The sequence below is a fragment of the Mustelus asterias genome, chromosome 22 (genome assembly GCF_964213995.1).
Source record: "Mustelus asterias chromosome 22, sMusAst1.hap1.1, whole genome shotgun sequence".
NCBI lineage: Eukaryota > Metazoa > Chordata > Chondrichthyes > Carcharhiniformes > Triakidae > Mustelus > Mustelus asterias.
The window spans coordinates 54221656-54245733 of record NC_135822.1 but is presented as its reverse complement, the minus strand read 5'-3'; the positions used below and the strand labels follow the sequence as shown (position 1 = coordinate 54245733).

Sequence of the window (24078 nt, the reverse complement as noted above, 5' to 3'; positions counted from 1 at the left end):
TGGACTGCCTCCAATGCTGGGGATATCTTTCCTTCGATTAAGATGTATGTCGCTCAGCACATGGGTAGGTGGAGACACCATTTTAGGATGGGCGACCATGTTGGCAGTGAGTGCTGTGTGTGTGAACCCTATCACTGCCTTGGCCCAACACTGCTGTAAACCTCTATGACTCTTCAGCTGGGAAGTTGTGCACATTGTGCAATGCACATTGCAGCAGAATATGTATCCGGTGTCTTGTTCATTTGCTGCCTGGCTAAGTACTTCTCTCTCTGATCTTACTGTGTTCAGTCTTAATCTACCCGCAACATCTTCAGCCCTTTTCAGTTCCCGGTCAACTTTTCCACTGCTGAGGTTAAGGGGATATTGTTGCATAACTCCTCAGATTCTTATCGACGTACAAGTATCGTTCACACGAGCAGAGATGTCAATCAGGAGTGGGGCCCCTCGAACCCGCCCTGACTGACCTGATTGTAACCTCAATCCCACATTCCCGCCAACCCCCTGATAGCCTTTCGCCCCCTTTGTTCAACAAGAATCTATCCACCTCTGCATGGTGGCACAGTGGTTAGCACTGCTGCTTCACAGCGCCAGGGTCCCAGGTTCGATTCCTGGCTTGGGTCACTGTGTGGAGTCTGCACGTTCTCCCCGTATCTGCGTGGGTTTCCTCCGGGTGCTCTGGTTTCCTCCCACAGTCCGAAAGACGTGCTGGTTAGGTGCTAAATTCTCCCTCAGTGTCCCCGAACAGGCGCCGGAGTGTGGCGACTAGGGGATTTTCACAGTAACTTAGTTGCAGTGTTAATGTAAGCCGATTTGTGACACTAATAAATAAACTTTAACTTTTACTTTTAAAAATATTCAAACACTCTGCTTCCGCTGCCTGAGAGTTCCAGAGACTCTCCGCCCTCGGAGAGAGAACATCCTTCCTCATCTCTGTCTGAAATGGGCCACCCCCTATTTTTAAACAGTGACCCCCCCTAGTTCTAGATTCCCCCACAAGAGGAAGCATCCTCTCCGCATCCACCCTGTCAGGACCCCTCAGGATCCTGCATGCTTCAATCAAATCACCTCTTACTCTTCTAAACTCCAGGGATACGAGTCTAATCTCTCCAACCTTTCCTCCTAAAACAATTCCCCACCCCCATTCCCAGGTATTAGTCTGATGAGCCTTCCCTGAGCTGCTTCTAACACATTTAAATCTTTCCTTAAATAATGAGACCAATACTGTCTACAATACTCCAGATGTAGTCTCACAGATGCCCTGTACAACTGAAGCATCAACTCCCAACTCTTGTATTCAATCCCCCTCATAATTAATGATAACATTCAGTTCGCTTTCCTAATTACTTGCTATACTTGTATACCAGCCTTTTGTGATTCATGCACTGGGACAGCCAGATCCCTCCGCACCTCAGAGCTCTCGCATGCTTTCGAATTAGGTGGTTAAGAAGGCATCAGGGAATACTTGCAGTGGTTAGCCAAGACTTGGGGAGGTTATGATGGAGCTGTATAAAACACTGCTCAGGCCACAATACTGTGTGCAGTTCTGGTCGCCGCACTATAGGAAGGATGTGATTGCGCTGGAGAGGGTGCGGAGGAGATTCACCAGGATGCTGCCTGGGCTGGAGTGTTCCTGCTATGAAGAGAGGCTGTTTAGGTTGGGGTTGTTTTCCTTAGAGCAGAGAAGGCTGAGGGGGGACCTGATCGCGGTGTACAGAATGATGAGGGACATCGATAGGGTAGATAGGAAGCAACTTTTCCCCTTGGAGGTTTAAAGTTTATTAGTAGAGGGGTCAGTAACCAGGGAACGTAGAAGCAAAGTAAGGGGCAGGAGATTTAGAGGGGATGTAAGGAAAAGCTTTTCCTCCCAGAGGGTGGTGGGACTCGCTGCCTGGAAGGGGGTAGAGGCAGGAACCCTCACAACATTTAGATTTAGGGACGGCACAGTGGTTAGCATTGCTGCCTCACAGCGCCAGAGACCCGGGTTCGATTCCTGGCTTGGGTCACTGTCTGTGTGGAGTCTGCACGTTCTCCCTGTGTTGGTGTGGGTTTCCTCCCACACTCCAAAGATGTGCAGGTTAGGTGGATTGGCCATGCTAAATTGCATCTATTGTCGGGGGATTAGCTAAGTAAATTACATGGGGTTATGGGGATAGGGCCTGTGTGGGATTTTGGTCGGTGCAAACTCGATGGGCCGAACGGCCTCTTCCTGTGCTGTAAAACTATGGCTCTACAGAACAACATTCCCCGGAGCCCTGAGCAAAGGACTACTTTGTAAATCAGAGGAACAAAAGGAGGCCATGATCTCATTGTTATTTAGTTTGAGTTTAAAGCTTGGGTTGTTGTTTTTTTTTGGGCCTGGTCTCTGTGGGCCTACAGCAGCTGTGGAGAGTTGATCGAGCTCTCTGCTGACGTTGCCCTGCCTTGGCCGCAGGGCGAATCTGCCTCCGGTTCTTGGCACACTTGAGGGGCATTTCCGATTTGGTGAGGTGAATCTGCCAAGCAGCCTTCGAGTGCGCTCTCGAAAGCGTGGGAGCGCGCCAGTGTAGAATCGAGACTCGGGTTGTGTGCTGTCTCTCCAGTGCTGGAAGGAGGTAGCATGGCTCTCCCTCGCAGAGAGGTCCCGGTTGTGATGAAGCTGATTGTAACCCGTGAATAAAGGAGATAGTCTGACTCCAGTGAAGGAACATCACAGCCTTGGGGATAACTGTATGGGAGCTGATCTATTGGGAGCAATTCTGGGCCCCGTATCTAAGGAAGGATGCGTTGGCCTTGGAGAGGGTTCAGAGGAGGTTCACCAGAATGATCCCATGGATTAAAAGCTTGACGTATGAGAATTATAGCATTGCTACAGTGTCAGAAGGCCAATCGGCCCATCGAGCCTCCACCGACAACAATCCCACCCAGGCCCCTTTCCCCTTAACCCCACATATTTACCCTGCTAATCCCTCTGACACTTAAGGGCAATTTAGCATCACCAATCCACCTAACTTGCACATCTTTGGACACTAAGGGGCAATTTAGCATGGCCAATCCCCCTAACCTACACATCTTTTGGACTGTGGGATGAAACTGGAGCACCTGGGAGAAACCCACGCAGACACGGGGAGAACGTGCAAACTCCGCAGTGACCCAAAGCCGGGAATCGAACCCGGGTCCCTGGCGCTGTGAGGCAGCACTGCTAATCACTGTGCCACCGTGTCGCCCTCTTTGAGAAGCATTTGAGGACTCTGGGTCTGTACTCGATGGAGTTTAGAAGGATGAGGGGCGAATCTCATTGAAACTTACAGAATACTGCAAGGCTTGGATAGAGTGGACGTGGGGAAGATGTTTCCATTAGTCGGAGAGACTCGGATCCGAGGGGCACAGCCTCAGAGTAAAGGGACAATCCTTCAGAACCGAGATGAGGAGGAATTTCTTCAGCCAGAGGGTTTGGTGAATCTGTGGAATTCATTGCCACAGAGGAGGCCGGGTCATTGAGTGTCTTTAAGACAGAGATAGATAGAGTCTTGATTGGTAAGGGGGTCAAAGTTTAGGGGGGAAAGGTGGGAGAATGGGGATGAGAAACGTATCAACCTTGGTGTAGTAGACTCGATGGGCCAAATGGCCTAATTCCACTCCTATCTCTTATGGTCGGTAACTCAGTTCAGTTCCATTTTAGATACATCTGGAAGGTCTGGGATTCCTGAATTTAAATTAGACTTGAATTTGGCACACATCTCATTTATTACCCTTTTGTCAGCAAAGTGAAACCATCTTGCAGCCTGCTATATCAGACATGTTAGCGTGCTTCCTCCCAAAGGTCAGGCTGCAGGCTGTTCCAGAGAGAAGGCACCAAGGATGCAAAGCATATTCAAACACAACAGAGACATCAACTAGCTCGAGGGGCTGAATGGCCTCCTTCCACTGCTGTTTCTTCCGTTGACGTCTGCGCACTATTAGGCTCCAGATCTCCAGTGCTAATATTCTGGGGGCCCAAATCCCGCACGGCAGGTGGTGCATAAAAATCTACCGATGATCGGGTAACCATTGTTGGAAAAACCCCACCTGATCCCCTTTAGGGAAGGAAATCTGCTGTCCTTACCCTGGCCTGGCCGTCATGGGACTCCAGAGCCACAGCAATGCAGTTGACTCTCAACTGCTCCCTGAAATGGCCGAGCGAGACACTCGTTTCAAGGGGCGACTAGGGATGGGGCAATAAGTGCTAGGCCCAGCCAACGACACCCATGTCCCACGAATGAATATAAAAGCAAATTACTGCATCTTTCCTGCATCCATCTTCCCAATCTGTCCAGCACCACACCAGTCTGTGATCAGGAGCGCACTGCTCAGGGTTACATGTCCCTCTCGATTCGTCCGTTGCGGGCACGGCTTGCTGGCAGAAATGAGGTGGGTGCTGTTTCGGGTACAGGTGGGGCAAAGACTTCCCCACCCTTGACATCTCGACCGGCTACCCCCCTCCCCCGAGGCAACACAGTCCCGTGCTATGAGTTGAAACTGAATCTTCTGTCCGCGTGTGAACCTGTTTCTCAATAAACGAAAACCAGTTTGGGGAACTGTGTGGTTGAAGCATTCCGGCAACTCTTTATCTGTGGTAGCTTCGAGGGGTCATGGGGGCTGCGGAGAATGAACCTGGTAGCTTTTTCTGTTACCCATTTGGTTAGTTATAGTGCGAGTGGTACTTGGTCCATGGGGGGTGATCTCGAGGGGGTAAACAGTGATTCCTTGTATGTTGTTTCTTTCCTCTGTTGACTGAGGAATTATAAAAACGCAGCAAAATTTTACTCTCTTCCCGGACAGGTGTGTAAAAAGCATGCAGGCTCCTTGAATTTAGTATGGATGGTAAAATTGCTACAATTATGTTGTAACCTGTGCTTGCAGTACCTAGTTAGTGGCGCTATAAAGATCAGATTAGATTAACGTAGCGCCAGTTGTTTAGTTGAAGGGAGTTTCTGGGCCTTTAGCTAATTGGGGGGAATTCAGGATGGCAATGCTCTTTGTACCGCTGTTTGGCACTGACGCCTGGAATTACAAACCCAGTTTCCCCTTTGAAAGGAGTGGCAGAGCGATTAGTGATTCCCGGCTCGGGTCACTGTCTGTGTGGAATTTGCACGTTCTCCCCGTGTCTGCTTGGGTTTCCTCCGGGTGCTCCGGTTTCCTCCCACTGTCCAAAGACGTGCTGGTTAGGTGCTAAATTCTCTCTGTGTAACCCGGACAGGCGCCAGAGTGTGGCGACTAGGGGATTTTCACAGTAACTTCATTGCAGTGTTAATGTGAGCCTGCTTGTGACACGAATGAATAAAACTGCTCATAAAGACTTGGAGTGTTTTCGACTGAATTGAGATATTTTGCTTTCAGCGGTTTTATATTTGTAACCCAATGATGTTTCAGCACCTGTTTGGGTAAATATTTGTACTGACCCTCATTTAATTTGGGTAACCTTGTGGGAGCAGCACGGTGGCACAGTGGTTAGCACTGCTGCCTCACAACGCCAGGGACCCGGGTTCGATTCCCAGCCTCGGGTCACTGTCTGTGTGGAGTTTACACATTCTTCCCGAGTCTGCGTGGGTTTCCTCCGGGTGCTCCGGTTTCCTCCCACAGTCCGAAAGATGTGCGGGTTAGGTGAATTGGCTGTGCTAAATTACCCATTAGTGTCAGGAGGGTTAGGAGGGTAAATACGTGGGGTTATAGGACCTGGGTGGGATTGTGGCCTGTGCAGGCTCGATGGGCCGAATGGCCTCCTCCCGCACTGTAGGGATTCTGTAGCGGAGCTGGACGACCGGCGACATTTGCTTCACCGAGCCTGTCAGACCCGTGTCCAGTCTGTAGCCTCGGCTCGAGGGTGGGGGGAGGTGGGATGGGGGGTTGGCGAGTGTGTCAGCTGACGGGGCACACATTTGGTTTTGGAAGGAGCCTTGTTGGGACCCGAGCCGAGGCAGCGACAGGAATTGGAGGTGTAAGTTTCATTTCTGGTGTCGATCACAGATCACAGCCTGCAGAAATGGGGCAGGAGCTTTTAAAGAACGTTTCCCTGCGTGGGGACTTCCAAGCAGAGTCAGGCTGTGCTGCAATTTTTTGTTCCATTTGATTGGGCTGAACCTGTCTGTAATTACACTTGGCACAATGAGTGGTTTTCATAACCGGCTTTGATTAAGGCGAAGCTTCGATCTAACCCCACGCCTTGTGCTGTCCTCTGACCAGGTTTTAACCCTTCTGACGATCGCTAGATTTATCCCAACAGTGTTTCAACTTGGATCAGTCAAACACTCGCAATCTGTAGCTAGTGGTGTTCCACAGGGATCAGTGCTGGGACTCGTAGAAAGATAGGAGCAGGAGGAGGCCATTCGGCCCTTCGAGCCTGCTCCGCCATTCATCACAATCATGGCTGATCGTCCAACTCAATAGCCTGATCCTGCTTTCTCCCCATAACCTTTGATCCCATTCGCCCCAAGTGCTATATCCAGCTGCCTCTTGAATATACTCAATGTTTTGGCATCAACTACTTCCTGTGGTAATGAATTCCACAGGCTCACCACTCTTTGGGTGAAGAAATGTCTCCTCACCTCCGTCCTAAATGGTCTACCCCGAATCCTCAGACTGTGACCCCTGGTTCTGGACTCTCTCTCTCTCTTTCCCCCCCCCTCCCCCGACCATCGGGAACATCCTCCCTGCATCCACCCTGTCTGGTCCTGTTAGAATTTTATAAGTCTCTATGACATTCCCCCCTCCCCTCATTCGTCTGAACTCCAGTGAAAACAATCCTAACCCAGTCAATCTCTCCTCACACATCAGTCCCTCCATCCCCGGAATCAGCCTGGTAAACCTTCGCTGCACTCCCTCGAGAGCAAGAACATCCTTCCTCAGAAAAGGAGACCAAAACTGCACACAATACTCTAGGTGTGGCCTCACCAAGGCCCTGTATAATTGCAACAACACATCCCTGCTCCTGTACTCGAAACCTCTCGCAATGAAGGCCAACATTCATACATCAGTCCCACCATCCTCTGTTTGTAGTATATATAAGTGACCTGGAGGAAAATGTAGGTGGTCTGATCAGTAAGTTTGCAGACGACACAAAAATTGGCCGAGTTGCAGATAGTGATGAGGATCGTCAAAGGAAACAGCGGGATATATATAGATTACAGACTTGAACACAGAAATGACAGATGGAGTTTAATCCGCACAAATGTGAGGTGATGCATTTTGGAAGATCAAATTCGGGTGTGAATTGTACAGTAAATTTGATTTATTATTGTCACATGTATTGGTATACCCCGTGAGAAGGATTGTTTCTTGCGTGCTATACAGACAAAGCATACCGTTCATAGAGAAGGAAAGGAGAGAGTGCAGAATGTAGTGTTACAGTCATAGCTAACGTGTAGAGGAAGATCAACTTAATACGAGGTAGGTCCATTCAAAAGTCTGATGGCAGCAGGGAGGAAGCTGTTCGTGAGTCGGTTGGTATGTGACCTCAGACTTTAGTCTGGGGTGCGTGGGGTCCTTGATTATGCTGGCTGCTTTTCTGAGGCAGTGGGAAGAGTAGACAGAGTCAGTGAATGGGAGGCTGGTTGGCATGATCGACTGGGCTACGTTTATGACCTTTTGTAGTTTCTTGCGGTCTTGGGCAGAGCAGGAGCCATACCAAGCTGTGATACAACCAGAAAGAATGCTTTCTATGGTGCGTCGGTAAAAGTTGGTGAGAGTCATAGCTGGCATGCCAAATTTCCTTAGTCTTCTGAGAAAGAGGCGTTGGTGGGCTTTCTTAACTATAGCGTCGGCTTGGGGGGACCAGGACCAGGTGATCTGGACACCTAAAAACTTGAAGCTCTCGACCACTTCTGCTTCGTCCCGGTCAATGGAGACGGGCATGACCTCCACTATCCTTCCTGAAGTCGATGACAATCTCCTTCATTTTGTTGACATTGAGGGAGAGATTATTGTTGCCGCACCAGTTCACCAGATTCTCTATCTTATTCCTGTACTCTTGAAATGGCAGAACCCTTAGGAACATTGATGTACAGAGGGACCTGGGTGTGTAGGTCGATGGATCCCTATAAGTGGCAACACAGGTGGTCAAGGTGGCCGAGAAGGTATACAGCAGGCTTGCCTTCGTTGGCCGGGGCATCGGGTATAAAAGTTGGCAAGTTATGTTCCAGCTGTATAAAACTTTAGTTAGGCCGCATTTGGAATATTGCGTTCAGTTCTGGGCGCCAGACTTAACAGAAGGATGTGGAAGCTTTGGAGAGGGTGTAAAGAAGGTTCACCAGGATGTTGCCTGGCCTCGAGGGTGTTGGCTATGAGGAGAGGTTGAATAAACTGGGATTGTTTTCACTGGAAAGACAGAGGCTGAGGGGAAACCTGATAGAGGGTCTACAAAATGATGAGAGGCACAGACAGGGTGGATAGAGGCTTTTTCCCCAGAGTGGAAGTGTCAATTACAAGGGGGCACAGGTTCAAGGTGAGAGGGGAAAGTTTAAGGGAGATGTGCGGGGGAAGTTTTTCACACAGAGAGTGGTGGGTGCCTGGAACGTGCTGTCAGAGGAGGTGGTGGAAGCAGGCACATTAGCAACATGTAAGGTGTATCTTGATATAGTGCTCGTCTGAATACTTAAAGGTTGTAAGGTTTCCAGCCTCCACTACCTTCCCAGGCAGCGCATTCCAGATTCCCATCACCCTCTGAGTGAAAAATCCCCTCTGAATCTCCTGCCCCTCGCCCTAAAACTCTGCCCCCTCGTGACTGGCCCCTAAACCAAGGGGAACAACTGCTCCCTACTCGCCCTGTCTATACCCCTCATAATCTTATACACCTCAATCATGTCCCCCCTCAGCCTTCTCTGCTCTGGAGAAAACAGTTCAAGCCTGAACAGAAAATGCTGGAAAATCTCAGCAGGTCTGGCAGCATCTGTAAGGAGAGAAAAGAGCTGACGTTTCGAGTCCAGATGACCAATTCAAGCCTATCCAGCCTCTCCTTATAGCTCAAACTCTCCATCCCAGGCAACATCCCGGTGAACCTCCTCTGCACCCTCTGGCTGAAAGGGGTAGTAGAGGTGGGAACCATTAAGATGAGTAACTTGAAGCACCGTCGCGCACACAACCATTTGCTGGGAAATGGGATAAGAATAGATAGGTGCTCGATAGCTAGCACAACCAGCAATGGGCCGAAGGGCCTCTTTGTGTGTTGTAAAAACTCTACAACTCCATAAACCTGGCTGAGGAGGCCAGGTCATTGAGTGTCTTTAAGACAGAGATAGGTTCTTGATTAATAAGGGGATCAGTGGTTACGGGGGAAAGGCAGGAGAATGGGGATGAGGAAAATATCAGCCATGATTGAATGGCGGAGCAGACTCGATGGGCCGAGTGGCCTAATTCTGCTCCTATGTCTTATGAAACAGAGTAGCGCTGACCGGATGGGCGGAAGAATGCTGTTGACCACCGGCCTTGGTTAGGCTTCCGTCGGAAGATTGTGTTCAATTCTGGGCCTCAGCAAAACTGTTGCAGCCTTGGGGAAAGGCCTTGGAGAAATTTGAACGAATGATGCTGTGTCCTACATGAGCTTCAACTCTGTGGAGAGGCTTGGGGGGGGGAGTGAACTCTGAGCAGGGCAGATTAAACAGGGGCAAGAACCATCCCCAGTGTGAGGAGGCTGAATCAGATGACGGGTTTATTTTTCTCTCGATCGTACCCAGAGGTTCCTGAGGAACTGGTTTCTCAGCAGCCCAGAGAGCGGCGGTGTGCCTGGCGAATGGGTAGGTGCCTGATGCCAGGGCAGCTGGAACTGGCGCCTGGCTCGATCGCACTGGCATTGTCAGCTGGCATCGCATCACCTGCGGCCCATGCAGCCTGGGAGAGAGCAGGGTGGCAGTGCATGCAGTGCAGAAATGCATCAAAGAGCGTGCGGCGTTACCCTAGCATTGGGGACCATAAGACATAGGAGCAGAATTAGGCCACTCAGCCCATCGAGTCTGCTCCGCCATTCAATCATGGCGGATATATTCCTCATCCCCATTCTCCTGCCTTTCCCCCATAACCCCTGATCCCCTTATTGATCAAGAACCTATCTATCTCTGTCTTAAAGACACTCAATGACCAGGCCTCCACAGCCTTCTGCGGCAAAGAGTTCCACAGATTCACCACTCTCTGGCTGATGAAATTCCTCCTCATCTCTGTTTTAAAGGATCGTCTCTTTAGCCTGAGGTTGTGCCCTCTGGTTCTAGTTTTTCCTGCTAGAGGAAACATCTTCTCCACGTCCACCCTATCCAGGCCTCGCAGTATCCTGTAAGTTTCAATAAGATCCCTCCCTCAACTTTCTAAACTCCAATGAATACGGACCCAGAGTCCTCAACCGTCCCTCATATGACTCCACCCCAAGCACCGTACCCTGTGTGCATGCTGTAGGGATGTCTTACTGCAGTTGTACCGGGCCTTGGTGAGACTGGAGTATTGTATGCAGCTTTTGGTGTCTCTACCTAAGAGAGGGTATATTTGCCATAGAGGGAGTGCAGCGGAGGGTGACTAGGCTGATTCCGGGATTGGCGGGACTGTCCTCCGAGGAGAGATTGGTTCGACTGGGTCTGTATTCACTGGAGTTTAGAAGGATGAAAGGGGATTGAAACATATAAAATTCTAACAGAGCTGAATCGGCTCGGTGCAGGGAGGATGCTTTCCCTGGCCGGGGAATCTCGAAGCAGTGTCAGGATACTGTTGGGGGCGGGGAGACCATTTTGGACTGAGGTAAGGAGAAATGTCTTCATTTAATCTTGTGGAATTCTCTACCACAGAACAGTGTGGAAGCCAAGTCGCTGAATGTATTCAGGAAAGAGATGGGGAGTTTGTTAGATTTTAATAGCAGGTGTGGAGAGAAAGAGAGGATGTGGCTTTGAGGTAAAAGATTGGCCATGATCAAATTGAATGGTGGAGCAGGCTCGAAGGGCCGAATGGCCTCTTCCTGCTCCTAGTTTGTGTTTTAAATAGCTTCTTCAAGCCCTGCCCTACATTTGTCTCCAGAGCTACAGATGATCAGAAAAGCAGCTTGTACTCTGATTAGAGAGAGAGAGATTTGAAGGCAACAGTTTAAGTTCATTAGTGTCACGAGTAGGCTTACATTAACACTGCAATGAAGTTACTGTGAAAATCCTCTAGTCGCCACACTCCGGCGCCTGTTTGGGTTACACTGAGGGAGAATTTAGTACCTAACCAGCACGTCTTTCGGGCTGTGGGAGGTTCGGAAGCATACAAATTCTCGGCCGTTCCGAGTCCTTGGGCCTAACTCTGGCCGCCTTGCTGAAGAATGGTTAATGTGTGTGGCACATTTTAATGCATGCTCAACTCTAATCACGCTGCCTCTGTCATTTGGAGTCATACCTGGTACATAGGAAGGTGGTTGTGGAGGGTCAGTCATCTCAGCTCCAGGACATCTCTGCAGGAGTCCCTCAGGGTAGTGTCCGAGGCCCAACCACCTTCAGCTGCTTCATCAATGACCTTCCCTCCATCATAAGGTCAGAAGTGGGGATGTTCGCTGATGATTGCACAATGTTCAGCACCATTCACCGCTCCTCAGATACTGAAGCAGCCCATGTCCTAATGCAGCAAGACCTGGACAATATCCAGGCTTGTAACTTGTGACAAGTAACATTCACGCCTCATAAGTGCCAGACAATGACTATCTCCAACAAGAGAGGATCTAACCATCGCCTCTTGACATTACCATCACTGAATCCCCCTCTATCAACATCCTGGGGGTTCCCATTGACCAGAAACTGAGCTGGACCCAGCCATATAAACACTGTGACTACCAGAGCAGGTCAGAGGCTGGGAATCCTGCGGAGAGTAACTCGCCTCCTGACTCCCCCAAAGTCTGTCCACCATCTACAAGGCACAAGTCAGGAGTGTGATGGAATACTCTCCACTTGCCTGGATGGGTGCGGCTCCAACAACACTCAAGAAGCTCGACACCATCCAGGACAAAGCAGCCCCGCTTGATTGGCACCCCATCCACAAACACTCACTCCCTCCACCACCGATGCTCAGTAGCAGCAGTGTGGACCATCTACAAGATGCACTGCAGCAACTCATCCTTAGACAGCACCTTCCAAACCCACCACCTCTACCATCTAGAAGGACAAGGGCAGCAGATACATGGGAAACACCACCACCTGCAAGCTTCCCGGGGGGGAGGGTTGGCCTCCGAATTAAGGCATAAGTGAGGGGACATTTTTTTATCTGAGGATTTGATTTTTGATTTGATTTATTATTGTCACATGTATTGGGATACAGTGAAAAGTATTGTTTGATTTATTATTGTCACATGTATTGGGATACAGTGAAAAGTATTGTTTGATTTATTATTGTCACATGTACTGGGACACAGTGAAAAGTATTGTTTGATTTATTATTGTCACATGTACTGGGATACAGTGAAAAGTATTGTTTGATTTATTATTGTCACATGTACTGGGATACAGTGAAAAGTATTGTTTCTTGTGCGCTATACAGACAAAGCATGCTGTTCATAGAGAAGGAAAGGAGGGGGTGCAGAATGTAGTGTTACAGTCATAGCTAGGGTGTAGAGAAAGATCAACTTAATGCGAGGTAGGTCCATTCAAAAGTCTGTTGGCAGCAGGGAAGAAGCTGTTCTTGAGTTGGTTGGTACGTGACCTCAGACTTTTGTCTCTTTTTATTGTGTGTCTGTGGAGGTCTCTTGCCCCTCGTAACCGGTGGAGGCACTGAAAATAAATAGTTTGAAGGGTCTCTCTCTCTCGCTCTCTCTCTTTCCCTCCCTCTCCCTCTATCTCTGTCTCTGTCTCTCTGTCCCTCTCTCCGGCACTCCTCCAGCACTCCCATAGCAGCGTCACACAGGTACCACTGGGACGAGTACAGCACAATGGTGTTTGCAGCCTCAGACATTCGGAGCTAAAATGTCTGCTGTTGGGTGAAATAATCGAATTCCTTCTGCGCCGGTTTGCGATGGTCCAGAATGAAAAGCGTCTTAGCCGTGGCATTGCGATTGGGTGGGAGTGGTGGAATTAACTGAGGTGCTTGGCATCTCCGTGTTGAACGCCCGTGTGTCGATGGCCTGTCGCCCTCTGGGCTCCTGGCATTCCGAGCGCCGGCGACACAAGACGAGTGAAATGTTTTCTCTTTAACCCAGGCGGGCCCACCTGCGACTGTGCTTGGAGAGGTTGAAAGAGCTGGTGCCACTGGGAGCTGAGAACGCCAGGCACACCACCCTCAGCCTGCTCCTGAAGGCCAAAATGCACATCAAGGTATGTCCCCTGGGAGGGATGGAGGGAGGGGTGGCTCACGCCTCAGCCCTGCGATGGGGTCACTGACGCAGTTCCCCCCACACCCCATACTCAGGCAGTTTTAATGTGGTCAAGTATCCCATGATGCCTCTTGGCATGGGATCTTTGACAGCAAGGGACATGTCAGATAGCCCAAAGCTTGGTCAAATGGTAGACCTTGACTGAAAGGAGGGAGGGAGAGGGGGAGACGAGGGAGGGGAGATGGAGAGGCACCAGCTCTTTCAGAGAGAGAGAGAGAGAGAGCCTGTCGTCTGACTTGCTTTTCCCCATGTGTATCCTCGCTCTCCCATACAGGGAATAGTTTCAAAGTTTTCAGATAACACAAAACTTGGAAGCCTTGTAAACTGTGATGAGGACAGTGTAGAACTTCACATGGGCATAGGCACGTGGGCAGCAAGGTGGCCCAGTGGTTAGCGCTGCTGCCTCACAGTGCCAGGGAGCCAGGTTCAATTCCTGGCTTGGGTCACTGTCTGTGTGGAGTCTGCACATTCTCCCAGTGTCTGCGTGGGTTTCCACCGGGTGCTCCAGTTTCCTCCCACAGTCCGAAAGACGTGCTAGTGAGGTAGATTAGCCATGCTAAATTGCCCCTTAATGTCAGGGGGACTAGCTTGGGTAAATGAAGGGGTGATGGGGAAAGGGTCTGGGTGGGATTGTGATCAGTGCAGACTAGATGGGCCGAATGGTGGCCTCTGATTCTATGTGGAGAAGTGTGAGGGAGTGCAGTTTGGTCGGAGGAACATAGACATTACAAAATAACAGTAAAATTCTTAATGGGCTGCAGGAGCAGAGGGATCTGGGGATATCTGTGCATAGATCATTGACTGTGGCAGGACAGATGGAGAGAGCAGTTAATAAAGCATATAGTATCGTGGGCTTTATTAATAGAGGCACAGAGTGCACGAGTGAGGAAGTTATGCTGACCTTGTACAAGACACTAGTTAGACCTTAGCTGGGACATTGATTTGATTTATTATTGTCATGTGTATTAGCATACAGTGGAAAGTATTGTTTCTTGCGCGCTACACAGACAAATATCACCGTTCATTGAGAAGGAAAGGAGAGGTTGCAGAATGTAGTGTTACAGTCATAGCTAGGGTGCAGAGAAAGATCAACTCAGTGCGAGGTAGGTCCATTCAAAAGTCTGACAGCAGCAGGGAAGAAACTGTTGTTGAGTCGGTTGGTACGTGACCTCAGACTTTTGTATCTTTTTCCCAACGGAAGAAGGTGGAAGAGAGCATGTCCGGTGTGTACAGTCCTGGGAGCCACACTACAGGAAGGATGTGAACGCATTGGGGAGAGCGCAGAAGAGGTTTACAAGAATGGTTCCAGGGATGAGAAACTTCAGTGGTGAGGACAGATTGGAGCGATTGGGACTGTTACCCTTGGAGAGAAGAAGGCTGAGAGGAGATTCGATAGAGATGCTCAAAATCATGAGAGGGCTGGACAGAGTAGAGAGGGAGAAACTGTTCCCCCTCGGAACAGGATCGGGAACGAGAGGGACACAGATTTAAAGTGATTTACAAAAGAAGCAAATATGATCACGAAGTGAATGTTTTTTTTATTCATTCATGGGACACGGGCGTCGCTGGCTGGGCCAGCATTCATTGCCCATCCCTAGTTGCCCGAGGGCAGTTGAGAGTCAACCACATTGCTGTGGCTCTGGAGTCGCATGTAGGCCAGACCGGGTAACGACGGCAGATTTCCTTCCCTAAAGGGAACCAGATGGGTTTTTCCGACAATCGAAAATGGTTTCATGGTCATCAGTAGATTCTTAATTCCAGATTTTGGTTTATTGAATTCAAATTCCACCATCTGCCGTGGCGGGATTCGAACCCAGGTCCCCAGAACATTAGCTGAGTTTCTGGGTTAATAGTCGAGCAATGATGCCACTAGGCCAATGCCTAGGTATGGAATGCGTTGCCTGGAAGTGTGGTGGAGGCAAGTTCAATCGAGGCCTTCGAGAGAGAATTAGATGATTATTTGAGTAGAAACGATGCATAGGGGTAGGGGGAGGAAGGCAGGGGAACAGCACTAAATGACTCAGTTGGAGAAACAGTATTGACACGATGGGCCAAATGGCCTCCTGCACCCTAAGAATCTTGCGACACTGGGAGCCCCTAGCTAGTCATGTTGGAGAAAGGCACGGTGGCACAGTGGTTAGCTCTGCTGCCTCACAGCGCCAGGGACCGGGGTTCGATTCCCGGCTTGGGTCACCATCTGTGTGGAGTTTACACATTCTCCCCATGTCTGCGTGGGTTTCCTCCGAGTGCTCCGGTTTCCTCCCACACTCCAAAGATGTGCAGGTTAGGTTGATTGGCCATGCTAACTTGACCCTAGTGTCAGGGGGATTAGCAGGGTAAATGCGTGGGGTTACGGGAATAGGGCCTGGGGTGGGATTGTGGTCAGTGCAGACTCAATGGGCCGAATGGCCTCCTTCTGCACTAAAGTTAAAGTGTACTAATTAGTCACAAGCAGGCTTACATTAGCACTGCAATGAAGTTACTATGAAATTCCCTAGTCGCCACACTCCGGCGCCTGTTTGGGTTAAACTGAGGGAGAATTTAGCACCTAACCAGCACGTCTTTCAGACTGTGGGAGGAAACCGGAGCACCCGGAGGAAACCCACGCAGACACGGGGAGAACGTGCAGACTCCACACACAGTGACCCAGGCTGGGAATCGAACCTGGGTCCCTGGTGCTGTGAGGCAGCTGTGCTAACCACTGTGCCACCGTGCCCGCTCTGTAGGGAATCTCTGAAGTGGTATGAGGGCGGGGGGAGAATGCTTGACCCGAGTTGTTGGCTTGGGATCAACTCTGCCAATCTGTGTCCCTTGGGAGACATTCTCACGATAGGTTGCCCCCCCCCTCCCCAACCCTCGCTGCCAGTGTCGAAACCCACCCTCCTGGACGGTGTCAAGTCCAGTGCGTTCCCGTGTGAGCGCGCAATGGTTAAAAGCTTTCCTCCTCCTCCAGACCCTAGAGGAAGTGGACAAACGGGCCCTCCACCAGATCGACCAGTTACAGCGGGAGCAGCGGCACTTAAAGCGGCAGCTGGAGCTGCTGAACGTGGAGAGGACGCGGACGGACAGCGTGGGGTCGACCGTATCGTCAGAGCGCTCCGACTCTGACCAAGGTAAGACGCTGAGCCGGCGTGATCATTGCCGTGTCAAGCACCACACGCGACACTGCCTTAGGAATGCCTGCAATTCTTCATTGCGTGATTGTGAAATTGCCCTGGGCACGTAGGATCTATTTTTAGAATTGGCGATTCATCTGCATACTCCACCTGTTCAGTCACCTAGCAACAGGGAGGGTTGTGTCTTCCACCCTGTGTTTTGATGAGGTGAGTGAGACTTGGGCGGCTGTTTCTATTCCTCTTACAAGTCCTGTAAAAATGACTCACTCCCCCTCTCACTCGAAATCAGATGCTCACATCCCAATGAAAAGCAGACACAAGAAGGCATTTTGCACAATCATACAGTGCAGAAGAGGCCCTTCGGCCCATCGAGTCTGCACCGACACATGAGAAACACCCGAACTTCCACCTAATCCCATCCACCAGCACTGGGCCCGGAGCCCTGAATGTTGTGATGTGCCAAGTGCTCATCCAGGTACTTTTTAAAGGATGTGAGGCATCCCACCTCCACCACCCTCCCAGGCAGCGCATTCCAGACCCTCACCACCCTCTGGGTAAAAAAGTTTTTCCTCACATCCCCCCTAAACCTCCCACCCCTCACCTTGAACCTCTATCCCCTCATTACTGACCCTTCAACTAAGGGGAACAGCTGCTCCTTATCCACTCTGTCCTTATCCCTCATAATCTTGTTCACCTCGATCAGGTCACCCCTCAGTCTTCTCTGCTCCAATGAAAACAACCCAAGCCTACCCAACCTCTCTTCATAACTTAAATGCTCCATCCCAGGCAGCATCCTGGTGAATCTCCTCTGCACCCCCTCCAGTGCAATCACATCCTTCCTATAATGTGGCGACCAGAACTGCACCCAGTGCTCCAGCTGTGGCCTCACCAAAGTTCTATACAACTCCAACATGAATTCCCTGCTTTTGAAATCGAAACCCCCGATTGATAAAGGCGAGTGTCCCATGTGTGTTTTTCACCACCCTACTAACCTGCCCTTCCGCCTTCAGAGATCTGTGGACAAACACACCAAGGTCCCTTTGTTCCACAGAACTTCCCAGTGTCAGACCTTTCATCGTATACTTCCTTGTCAAATTACTCCTTCCAAAATGCATCACCTCACACTTTTCAGGGTTAAATTCCATCTGCCACTTATCTGCCCGTTTGACTATTCCATCTATATCTCCTTGTAGCCCAAGACACTCCGCCTCTGTGTTAACCACCCAGCCAATCTTTGTGTCATCCACTTACTAATCCTGCCTCCCACATAGTCATCTATGCCATTTATATCATAGAGAAGAAATCATAGAAACCCTACAGTGCAGAAGGAGGCCATTCGGCCCATCAAGTCTGCACCGACCACAATCCCACCCAGGCCCTATCCCCACATATTTACCTACGCATCTCAGGACTCTAAGGGGCAATTTTTAACCTGGCCAATCAACCTAACCCGCACATCTTTGGACTGTGGGAGGAAACCGGAGCACCCGGAGGAAACCCACGCAGACACGAGGAGAATGTGCAAACTCCACACAGACAGTGACCTAAGCCAGGAATCGAACCCAGGTCCCTGGAGCTGTGAAGCAGCAGTGCTAACCACTGTGCTACCGTGCCGCTATATAAATGACAAATAATAGGGGACCCAACACAGATCCCTGTGGTACGCCACTGGACACTGGCTTCCAGTCAGTAAAACAGCCTTCTGTCATCACCCACTGTCTCCTACAACTGAGCCAATTTTGAATCCACTTTATCAAATTACCCTGTATCCCATGTGAATTTACCTTCTTTATAAGTCTCCCACGTGGGAATTTGTCACAGGCTTTGCTGAAATCCATATAAATAAACTACATCGACTGCACTACCCTCGTCTACACGCCTGGTCACCTGCTCAAAAAATTCAATCAAATTTTGTTAGGCATGACCTCCCTCTGACGCAACATAAGAACATAAGAAATAGGAGCAGGAGTAGGCCATCTGGCCCTTCGAGCCTGCCCCGCCATTCAACAAGATCATGGCTGATCTGAAGCAAATCAGTTCCACTTACCCGCCCGCTCCCCATATCCCCTAATTCCCTTATCGATCAGAAAACTATCTACCCGTGATTTAAACATATTCAACGAGGAAGCCTCCACCACTTCAATGGGCAGAGAATTCCAGAGATTCACTACCCTCTGAGAGAAGAAGTTCCCCCTCAACTCTGTTCTGAACCGGCCCCCACTTATTTTGAGGCTGTGCCCTCTAGTTCTGGTTTCCCTTCTAAGTGGAAAGAATCTCTCCACCTCTACCCTATCCAGCCCCTTCATTATCTTATATGTCTCTATAAGATCACCCCTCATCCTTCTAAACTCCAACGAGTACAGACCCAATCTGTTTAATCTCTCCTCATAAGCTACACCCCTCATCTCCGGTATCAACCTGGTGAACCTTCTCTGCACTCCCTCCAAGGCCAATATATCCTTTCGCAAATAAGGGGACCAAAACTGCACACAGTACTCCAGTTGCGGCCTCACCAGTGCCTTGTACAGTTGCAGCAAGACCTCCCTGCTTTTGTATTCTATCCCCCTCGCAATAAAGGCCAACATTCCATTCGCCTTCTTGATCACCTGCTGCACCTGCAGACTGAGTTTTTGCGATTCGTGCACAAGGACCCCCAGGTCCCTCTGCACAGTCGCACGATGTAATTTTTCTCCATTTAAATAATATTCCAATTTACTATTATTTCTTTCAAAGTGGATAACCTCATTTGCTAACGTTATATTCCATCTGCCAGATCCTCGCCCACTCGCTCAGCCTATCCAAATCTCTCTGCAGACTTTCCGCGTCCTCCACGCAATTCGCTTTCCCACTCACCTTCGTGTCATCAGCAAACTTGAATACCCTACATTCAGTCCCCTCCTCCAGATCATCTATGTAAATGGTAAACAATTGAGGCCCCAGCACCGATCCCTGCTGCACGCCACTGGTCACCAACTGCCAACCAGAAAAGCACCCATTTATCCCAACTCTCTGCTTCCTGTTAGATAGCCAATCCCCAATCCACGCCAACACCTTACCCCTAACTCCGTGTACCCCAATCTTCTGCAGCAACCTTTTGTGAGGCACCTTATCGAACGCCTTCTGGAAATCTAAAAACACCACATCCACCGGTTCCCCTCTGTCAACCGCACTAGTGACATCTTCATAAAAGTCCAGTAGATTCGTCAAACACGACTTTCCCTTCATGAATCCATGCTGCGTCTGCTTGATCAAACGATTCTTATTCAGGTGCTCTGTTATTTCCTCTTTAATAATGGACTCTAGCATCTTCCCAACTACGGACGTTAAGCTAACCGGCCTGTAGCTACCCGCCTTTTGTCTACTTCCTTTTTTAAACAGCGGCGTAACAGTAGCTGTTTTCCAGTCAGCCGGCACTACCCCAGAGTCCAGCGAATTTTGATAAATTACTACTAACGCATCCGCTATTACCTCAGCCATTTCTTTCAGTACCCTGGGATGCATTCCTTCCGGGCCCGGGGACTTGTCTACCTTCAGTCCTATTAGTCTACCAAGCACCACCTCCTTAGTAACAGTAATTGTATTAAGGACCTCCCCTCCCACCAACTCTCGATCTCTAATATTCGGCAAACTATTTGTGTCTTCCACCGTGAAGACCGACACAAAGAACTTATTTAAAGTCTCAGCCATTTCCTCGTTTTCCACTATTAAATCCCCCCTCTCATCTTCCAAGAGTCCAACATTCACTCTAGCCACTCTATTCCTTTTTATATACTTGTAAACACTTTTACTATCATTTTTTATATTTTGAGCTAGTTTAGTTTCATAATCTATCTTTCCTTTCTTAATCGCTTTCTTAGTCGTTCTTTGTTTTTCTTTAAAGCTTTCCCAATCCACTAATTCTCCACTATTTTTGGCCACTCTGTACGCATCTGATTTTATTTTAATACTCTCCTTTATTTCCTTCGTTATCCACGTCCGGTTATCCTTTTTCTTACAGTCCTTCTTTATCACCGGAATATATTTTTGCTGAGTACTTAAAAAAATCTCCTTAAAAATCCTCCACTGTTCCTCAGCTGTCCTACCTACCAGTCTGCTCGCCCAGTCTAATTAGCCAATTCCACCCTCATCCTATCGTACTCCCCTCTGTTCAAGCAGAGGACACTGGTTTGGGACCCTACTTTCTCACCCTCCATCTGTATCAGAAATTCCACCATATTATGATCACTCATCCCAAGAGGATCCTTCACAAGAAGATCCTTAATCCTACCTGTCTCATTGCACAGAACCAGATCCAAGATAGCTCGCTCTCTCGTAGGTTCTGTAACATACTGTTCAATGAAACAATCCCGACAGCATTCCAAGAACTCTTCCTCAAGCCCTCCACGTCCAATTTGAGTCGACCAATCAATATGTAGGTTAAAATCCCCCATGCTTATTGCCGTTCCACTTTTGCACGCATCCATTATTTGCTTGTTTATAGCCCTCCCCACCTCTAAGTTATTATTTGGGGGCCTATAGACCACGCCTACCAGTGTCTTTCTCCCCCTACTATTCCTTATCTCCACCCACAACGATTCCACGTTTTGCTCCTTAGAGCCTATGTCGTCTCTCACTACCGTCCTGATATTATCCTTTATTAACAAAGCTACCCCACCTTTTTCTACCTGTCTATCCTTCCTAAATGCCTGATAACCCTGTATATTCAGTTCCCAGTCCCGGTCACCCTGCAACCACGTTTCTGTGATGGACACTAGATCATATTCATTTGTATGGATTTGTGCCATCAACTCATTTACTTTGTTTCGAATGCTTCGTGCATTCAGGCAAAGTGTCTTTATGCCAGCCTTTATCTGGACCCGGTTTGTTGAAGCGCTACTAACATCTCCCAAGCCCTCTCCTCCTTTAGCTAGTTGTTTATTCACTATACTCCTGGCATTAGAGTAGGCACCTCTCAATCCCATGGTCTGACCTCTCCCCTTCTCTGTTCCCAGTCCACCTGCCCTCTTGCACTGCCTATAACCCTTCTCTGTTTGCGAGCTACCTTCCTCACTCTCAGTCACGTCGCTTTGATCCCCTCCCCCCAACCTATCTAGTTTAAACTCTCCCCAGTAGCCTTAGCCAACCTTCCTGCCAGGATATTGGTCCCCCTGGGATTCAAGTGCCACCCGTTTTTAGTATACAGGTCACACCTGCCCCTAAAGAGGTCCCAATGTTCCAGGAACCTGAATCCCTGCCCCCTGCACCATTCCCTCAGCCACACATTCATCCTCCACCTCACTCCATTCCTTTCCTCACCTTTCCGTGGCACAGGCAGCAATCCCGAGATTACTACCTTTGCTTTCCTCCTTCTCAGCTGTCTCCCTAATTCCCTATACTCTTTTTTCATGTTCCCTTCCTTCCCCCTTCTTATGCGGACGATCCCTGATCAAGCCTTGCCTCTCCAAGTGGAGATAGATGCTCCCCTTCAGAGGTTTCTCTAATAGTTTCTTTACCACTGAGCCACTGGTCTGTAGTTCTCTGGTTTATCCCTACTGCCCTTCTTAAATAGCAGAACTACCTTCACTATTCTCCAGATCTCTGGCACCTCCCCCGTGACCAGTGTTGTTACAATTGATGTGATTGCACTGGAGAGGGTGCAGAGGAGATTCACAAGGATGTTGCCTGGGCTGGAGTGTTCCAGCTATGAAGAGAGGCTGGTTAGGACATAAGATCATGGCATTTGCTACCAAATAAACCTGTTAGACTTTAATCTGGTGTTATTAAAACTCTTATTAGGACATAAGAACCAGGAGTAGGCCATCTGGCCCCTCGAGCCTGTTCTGCCATTCAATAAGATCATGGCTGATCTTTTCATGGACTCAGCTCCACTTACCCGCCCGCTCACCAAAAACCCTTAATTCCTTTACTGTTCAAAAATCTACCTATTCTTGCCTTAAAAACATTCAATGAGGTAGCCTCAACTGCTTCACTGGGAAGGGAATTCCACAGATTCACAACCCTTTGTGTGAAGAAGTTCCTCCTCAACTCAGTCCTAAATCTGCTCCCCCTTATTTTGAGGCCATGTCCCTTAGTTCTAGTTTCACCCGCCAGTGGAAACAACTTCCCTGCTTCTATCTTATCTATTCCTTTCATAATCTTATACGTTTCTATAAGATCCCCCCCTCATTCTTCTGAATTCCAATGAGTCCCAGTCTACTCAGTCTCTCCTCATGGCCTCACAATGGATAGTGACTTTTAAGGGGCGTCTTAACAAATACATGAATAGGATGGGAATAGAGGGATAAAGTCCCCAGAAGGGTAGGGGGTTTTAGTTCAGTCGGGCAGCATGGTCGGTGCAGGCTTGGAGGGCCGAAGGGCCTGTTCCTGTGCTGTAATTTTCTTTGTTCTTTATAAGCCAACCCCCTCGACTCCAGAATCAATCTAGTGAATCTCCTCTGCACCCCCTCCAGTGCCAGTATATCCTTTCTCAAGTAAGGAGACCAAAACTGTACACAGTACTCCAGGTGTGGCCTCACCAGCACCCTATACAGCTGCAACATAACCTCACTGTTTTTAAACTCCATCCCTGTAGCAATGAAGGACAAAATTCCATTTGCCTTCTTAGTTACCTGCTGCACCTGCAAACCAACTCCTTGAGATTCTTGCACAAGGACACCCAGGTCCCTCTGCACAGCAGCATGCTGCAATTTTTTACCATCTAAATAATAGTCCATTTTGCTGTTATTCTTACCAAAATAGATGGCCTCACATTTACCAACATTGTACTCCATCTGCCAGACCCTCGCCCACTCACTTAGACTATCTATATCCCTTTGTAGACTTTCAGCATCCTCTGCACACTTTGCTCTGCCACTCATCTCTGTGTCATCTGTGAATTTTGACACACTGCACTTCGTCCCCAACTCCAAATCATCTATGTAAATCGTAAACAATTGCGGTCCCAACACTGATCCCTGAGGCACATCACTAGTCCCTGATCGCCAACCAGAAAAACACCCATTTCCCCCCACTCTTTGCTTTCTGTTAGTTAACCAATTCCCTATCCATGCTAATACATTACCCGTAACACCGTGCACCTTTATCTTATGTAGCAGTCTTTGGTGCGGCACCTTGTCAAAAGCCTTCTGGAAATCCAGATACACCACATCCACAGGTTCCCGATCGTCCAACATGCATGTAATGTTCTCAAAGAATTCCACCAAATTAGTCAAACATGACCTGCCCTTCATGAACCCATGCAGCGTCTTACCAATGGGACAATTTATATCCAGATGTCTCACTATTTCTTCCTTGATAGATTCAAGCATTTTCCCTACTACAGAAGTTAAGCTAACCGGCCTATAGTTACCTGCCTTTTGTCTGCCTCCTTTTTTAAACAGTGGTGTCACATTTGCTGTTTTCCAATCTGCGGGAACCACCCCAGAGTCCAGCGAATTTTGGTAAAGTACCACTAATGCATTTGCTAGTTCTCCTGCCATCTCTTCCATCAGGGCCAGGAGACTTGTCTACCTTTAGCCCCATTAGCTTGCCTAACACTACCTCTTTAATAATAGTTTCTCGGTCCTCACCTGCCATAGCCTTCCTGTCATCAATTTTTGGCACGTTATTTGTGTCTTCCACTGTGAAGACCGACACAAAATACCT

General features: G+C 49.0%; 1 protein-coding gene across 1 annotated transcript in view; it reads left to right on the top strand.

Annotated features, from left to right (window-relative positions):
- The window catches only part of mxd1 (MAX dimerization protein 1), a 42905-nt gene that overhangs the window by 11399 nt on the left and 7428 nt on the right, over nucleotides 1–24078 (top strand). Inside the window, exons 4-5 of the mRNA XM_078239220.1 lie at nucleotides 13145–13259; nucleotides 16272–16431. Of these exons, the coding sequence (XP_078095346.1) occupies nucleotides 13145–13259; nucleotides 16272–16431 (275 nt within the window). The remainder of the gene's footprint in view (nucleotides 1–13144; nucleotides 13260–16271; nucleotides 16432–24078) is intronic.